Source organism: Thamnophis sirtalis, unplaced genomic scaffold (genome assembly GCF_051295495.1).
Source record: "Thamnophis sirtalis isolate CommonGarterSnake01/CBP01778 unplaced genomic scaffold, rThaSir2_p1.2 scaffold_1, whole genome shotgun sequence".
In the NCBI taxonomy this organism is placed as follows: Eukaryota; Metazoa; Chordata; class Lepidosauria; order Squamata; family Natricidae; genus Thamnophis; species Thamnophis sirtalis.
Genome location: NW_028261381.1, coordinates 75,368,341 through 75,374,340, shown reverse-complemented (window position 1 = coordinate 75,374,340; position 6,000 = coordinate 75,368,341). Strand labels below are relative to the sequence as shown.

General features: G+C 48.9%; 1 protein-coding gene across 1 annotated transcript in view; it reads right to left on the bottom strand.

Annotated features, from left to right (window-relative positions):
* Nucleotides 1–6,000, bottom strand: part of MUC2 (mucin 2, oligomeric mucus/gel-forming) — a 77,251-nt gene that overhangs the window by 49,296 nt on the left and 21,955 nt on the right. Inside the window, exons 15-16 of the mRNA XM_087704116.1 lie at nt 5,783–5,909; nt 481–736 (exon numbers count right to left, since the gene is read on the bottom strand). Coding sequence (XP_087560242.1) covers nt 481–736; nt 5,783–5,909 — 383 coding nt within the window. The remainder of the gene's footprint in view (nt 1–480; nt 737–5,782; nt 5,910–6,000) is intronic.

The window sequence follows — 6,000 nt, the reverse complement described above, 5'->3', positions numbered from 1 at the left end:
GCCCCCTCCCTCCTGCCCTCTCTTACTTTTTAAAGCTTTTAAAGCCTGAGCTGGCAGGGGGGAAAACTTTTTTTAAAAAAGCTTCTGATGATGCTTGTGACGGGAAAACAGGTTTGGGGGCGTGGCCAAGCCACCATTTTTACTAATTAAAGGACATACTTTTAAATAGACCATTTATGAGTATAAGGTTGCACTTGCAATATATGTGTTTCATGACCACCCTTACTGAAGGATTTCTAAAGTACTACACAGTGTAGTGATTCTCAACATGTACGTACTATATAATTAGTTCTATCTGTTGACAATTTGGAAAAAGAACATCCTACTGAGTTGTACCAAATGATTAATTCAGTTCCCTGAAACGTGCTGCCGAATTCTCCATCCAGGTTTAATCTGCAAATGTAACTTAGGACTTAAAGATGGGTTGCATGCCCATCTTCTCATCAAATTGGAACAGAGGAATCAGTCTTTACAACGTACCAGCGCTTGCCATCCTTCATGATAGATTCTCCAGGTTGTGCATATAAGCCTTGATGATGACAGGAGCAATAAGACATAGACACGCAGGTGCCTTTCTCATTCACATAGGTATTGTCAGGACAGCCACAGCCATCGACCGGAGTGAAACCTTCCAAGCAGTACTTATCTCCATCAGAAAGAGAACGGCAGGACTGTTGGCATGTGGTTAGATTGTAGCGGAAAACCTGGTTGGCTGGGCAAGAAGTTTCTTCTTTGTCTGAATTTAAAGGAGAAAATAATACATTCATAAATAAGTATCCAAGGTCCATTGGATATGGCTTCTCCATTCTTTTATGCTGCTTTTCCATCTATCAGTGTTTCTGAAGCAATGTTTAAGACTTATTGCATCGTTATTGTAAACCATTCAGAATCACTTGGTAGAGTAGGGCAGCTATAGAAAGAGGGGAACATTGAGAGGGGAACATTGAGAGCACAGAGAGGAAGATGCTGGCTTTATTGGCACTTTAACAAGCACTTTACCATCATTTACTAAGCATTAAGCACTATAACATCACTTAAGTCAGAGTTGGAAGGCTTAAACTTAATGCTCATCTGCGAGACTAAGATGGCTGTTAGACTTTTTCATCCTGAATTCAGGTGCCCCCATAGCCCTTCCAGACGCCCTCCTCCCTCCCTCCTCCCCTCTCTGCAACTCAGCCCTTGTATTAACTTTATCATCATCTTCTTCAGAACCCTGTTTGGGTGGATTTCTCCCTTGGTGGACTTGAAGAGTTTTTTCTACTGCCTGTTATCGACAGTGGGGAGCCTCAGTTTATCTCCCCCATTGGCCATTTGGCCCTTTTCCAGCTGGGCCTCTAAACATCTGGGCTTAGGAGAACTCCCGGTTTCACATTACTCTCTTAGACATTTGGGACTTTTTTTCAGCTTTACTAGAGAGGGGAAACGTTATCCTCCCCCTCTGTATACCATCTAGTACGGACTTTGCGAACCTGCGCAACCTTCTAATTTTATTTTAAATAGGTATGTTGAGTGCATGGGATTGCATGGGATGATATGAATGATCTCACTTTTATTACTATTACTGTTGTAACTTTGTGTTTTAATTATTTCGTGAGGATTGTTTGAGTGAGAGTTTGGGTATGACTGATTCGGAGGACCTGCCGGGGTATGCGGGGGTCATGGGGGTGGTTGGGGGGACCACAACCACGGGTGAGGGTCGGAGCATTGCGGTCATGACAGGGAGAGGCAGATATGGCGGGGACTTTAGGGCAGGCCATCATCGGGGAAGGAGGGCTCGCTGTGTCATAGAGATCCCTCCTTCCGGCCCTAGGAGTCCCACTCCAAGGTCAGATGGCGCGGGTGTTCAGGACCCTGGTCTCAGGCTGCTGTCGCTAAATGCCAGGTCTGTTGTTCATAAGGCCCCCCTCATCCGGGACTTGATAACTGATGAGGGCGCAGACCTGGCATGTATTACTGAAACATGGCTGGGCCCTGAGGGAGGAGTCCCCCTCGTCGAGATGTGCCCAGCCGGATTTCAGGTGCTACACCAGCCGAGAGCCCAGGGAAGGGGTGGCGGTGTGGCTATTGTAGTCCGGGAGTCTTTAGTACCTCGTAGGATCCCTGCTCCGGAGCTTGTCGGGTGTGAGTCCCTGCTAGTGAAGTTGGACCTCAAGGGTCAAGTGGGTTTGCTGCTTACGTACCTGCCTCCCAACTACGTTGCAGCAGCCCTCCCCTCGCTCCTCGAGTCAGTAGCCGAGCTAGCGGTTGAGTTCCCTAGACTTATAGTTCTGGGGGACTTTAACTTGCCTTCGCTCGGTGAACACTCTGATGGAGCGCAGGAGTTCATGGCTTCCATGACAGCCATGGGCTTGACTCAAGTAATTCGAGGCCCAACTCACTTAGCGGGTCACACGCTTGACCTCGTATTCCTCTCGGAGCAGTGGAGTTACGATCTTGGTCTGAGGGGTAATGAGATCATACCCCTGTCGTGGTCAGACCACTACCTACTGAGGCTAGACTTCCGGAGGCCAAACCCCCACCGTAGGGAGGAGGAACCGACCAGCTGGTTCCGCCCCAAGCGACTGATGGATCCTGTTAGGTTCCAGACGGAGCTTGGGGTTATTCCTGATACCCTCGCCCACAGTTCGGCGGAGACCCTCGTCGCTGCCTGGCACTCGGCAGCTTCGGAGTCTCTAGACCGGATTGCGCCGCTACGGCCCCTCCGGGTCAGCGGCCCCCGGAGGCCTCCTTGGTTTACTGAGGAGCTCCGGGAGGTAAAGCGCCGGAGGAGACGCCTAGAGCACTCGTGGAGGTCCGATAGGTCCGAGTCGAAACGGGCACTTTTGACAGCATGCACCAAGGAGTATATTCGGACCTTAAGAACAACAAAAAGAACATACATTGCCTCCTTGGTAGCGTCCGCCGAGTCCCGCCCAGCCGCCCTGTTTAGGATAACCCGCTCCCTCCTAAATAGGAGGGAGACGGGGGACTCCTTACAGGGTAAGGCTGAGGAGTATGTCCAGTTCTTGGCGGACAAAGTTGCCCGGTTTCGAGCGGACCTGGACTCCACCCCAGTAGATCCAGCCGAGACACAAGGAGAAAACTTGGCAAACCATCTCTGGGTTGAGTTTCAGGAAGTTGCCTCTGGGGATGTGGACAAGGCTATGCGAGCTGTGAGTACCTCCACCTGCATACTGGACCCGTGTCCCTCCTGGCTGGTTGCCAACAGCAGTGAGGTGACACGAGGCTGGATCCAGGCGGTTGTTACCGTTTCTCTTCGGGAGGGGTACTTTCCCACCGCGCTTAAGACAGCGGTGGTAAGACCCCTCCTGAAGAAGCCGTCTCTGGATCCAGCTGTTCTTAATAACTATCGTCCAGTCTCCAACCTCCCCTTTGTAGGGAAGGTTGTTGAGAAGGTGGTGGCTCTCCAGCTTCAGCGTACCTTGGAGGAAGCTAACTATCTTGACCCCTTCCAGTCTGGCTTCAGACCCGGTTACAGCACAGAAACCGCTTTGGTCGCATTGACTGATGATCTCTGGAGAGCTAGGGATGGAGGCCATGCTTCCATCCTAGTTCTCCTGGACCTCTCAGCGGCTTTCGATACCATCGACCATGGTATCCTTCTGCGACGACTGCGGGAGATAGGGGTGGGCGGCACTGTCTTGCAGTGGTTCTCCTCCTATCTCTCGGACAGGTCGCAGTCGGTGTTAGTGGGGGGGCAGAGATCGTCCCTGAGGCCCCTAACTTATGGGGTGCCGCAGGGGTCGGTCCTATCCCCCCTACTATTTAACATTTACATGAAACCGCTGGGCGAGATCATCCGAAGGCACGGGATAAAATATCACCAATATGCGGACGATACACAGTTGTATCTGTCCGCCCCGTGCCAACTCAATGAAGCGGTGGACGTGATGAACCGGGGACTGGAAGCCGTTAAAGACTGGATGAGAGCAAACAAGCTGATACTCAACCCAGACAAGACCGAGTGGCTGTTGTGTTTCCCTCCCAAAAATTTGACCACCAAACCATCACTCAGGCTGGGGGGACAAAATTTAAACCCCTCAGAAAGGGCCCGCAACTTGGGAGTCCTCCTGGATTCACAGCTAACTTTTGACCACCATCTCTCAGCTGTGACCAGGGAGGCATTTGCCCAGGTTCGCCTGGTGCGCCAGTTGCGGCCCTACCTGAATCGGGAGGCCCTCACAACAGTCACTCGAGCCCTTGTGATCTCTAGGCTGGAATACTGTAATGTGCTCTACATGGGGCTGCCCTTGAAGAGCATCCGAAGACTACAGCTAGTCCAGAATGCGGCCGCGCGAGTGATCGTGGGCGCACCACGGTTCGCCCACATAACACCGATCCTCCGTGAGCTGCACTGGCTACCTGTTGGTCTCCGGGTGCACTTCAAGGTCCTACTCACCACCTATAAAGCGCTCCATGGTAGTGGATCTGGCTATTTGAGAGACCGCCTTCTGCCAATTACCTCCCTGCGTCCCATCAGATCGCATAGAGTTGGCCTCCTCCGTATTCCATCCGCCAGTCAGTGCCGACTGGCGACTACTCGGAGGAGAGCCTTCTCTGTTGCGGCTCCGACACTATGGAACAATCTCCCCGTGGAGATTCGTACCCTCACCACCGTCCAGGCCTTCCGCACAGCCCTCAAGAACTGGCTAACCCGTCAGGCCTGGGGATAATCTTATTTCGCCCCTCCCGAATGCTGAGTGAATGTTGAGTTTTATTGTCTAATTTACTTTGTGCACATTTCTTTTTTCGTATTGTCCTACACTCCCCTTCCTTTTTTGATTGTAAGCCGCCCTGAGTCCCCTCAGGGAAAAGGGCGGCCTATAAATAAATAAAACAAAACAATAGAAATTAGGTAGGTAGGTAGGTAGGTAGGCAGGCAGGCAGTCAGGCAGGCAGGCAGGCAGGCAGGCAGGCAGGCAGGCAGACAGACAGACAGACAGACAGACAGACAGACAGACAGACAGACAGACAGACAGACAGACAGACAGACAGACGGGATTAGATAGATGATAGATAGATAGATAGATAGATAGATAGATAGATAGATAGATAGATAGATAGATAGATAGATAGGATTAGATTAATAGATAGGTAGGTAGGTAGGTAGGTAGGTTTAGATCAATAGATATGATAGATAGATAGATAGATAGATAGATAGATAGATAGATAGATAGATAGATAGATAGATAGATAGATAGATAGATAAATAGATAAATAGATAAATAGATAAATAGATAAATAGATAAATAGATAAATAGATAAATAGATAAATAGATAGATAATGGATGGATGATAGATGAAATTGACTACTAATAAAAGCAACACACCAACATATAAAGGTAGGGAATGATTAAAAATAGATTCTGTGATCTAAAGCTTTATGATCCAGTTCTTCTGAATGTGTTAGGGATGATGCCATGAACTTCCCTGTGGCTATAAATAGTATATCTCAGTATTTTCCTCAAATGCAATTTATCTAGATATGCCATATTTCAGGACTGCATTAAGGCCAATTGAAGCCCTAAATACAGCCCCACAGTGGTGCCCCCTGCCCCTTCCATTGCTTAACCAACAAGTCCTTATGATTCAGTAAGATGAAAATTAAAATCGAGTATAGCAAGGGAGGAGTTAGGGGAAGAAATTCTGTGGGCTTCCCTTGGAGCCCTAAACACATGCTTCTTTTGCTTAATCCAAATAACCTGTTTTGCTGCCCTGTTTTGATTTTTTTTAAAGATACTGTTATCAAGGGATTAAGGGGGAGAAACCATTTGGTACTTACTGCAGACCACATTTCTCCAGCCCCACAGCATGACTCCTTTGGAAGCACAGGCTCTTGCATAAGATGATAGGGCAGCACACAAACATTGTTCATTGGAGTTACAATTGCAGGTATCGTACTTACAGCGCTGAGAGAAAAAAACAGTAATCAGGGAACAGTCAGCCCAGATTAATGAAGAGGAGTCAATGGGTGAAGAACTGGCACTTGAGAATCAACAG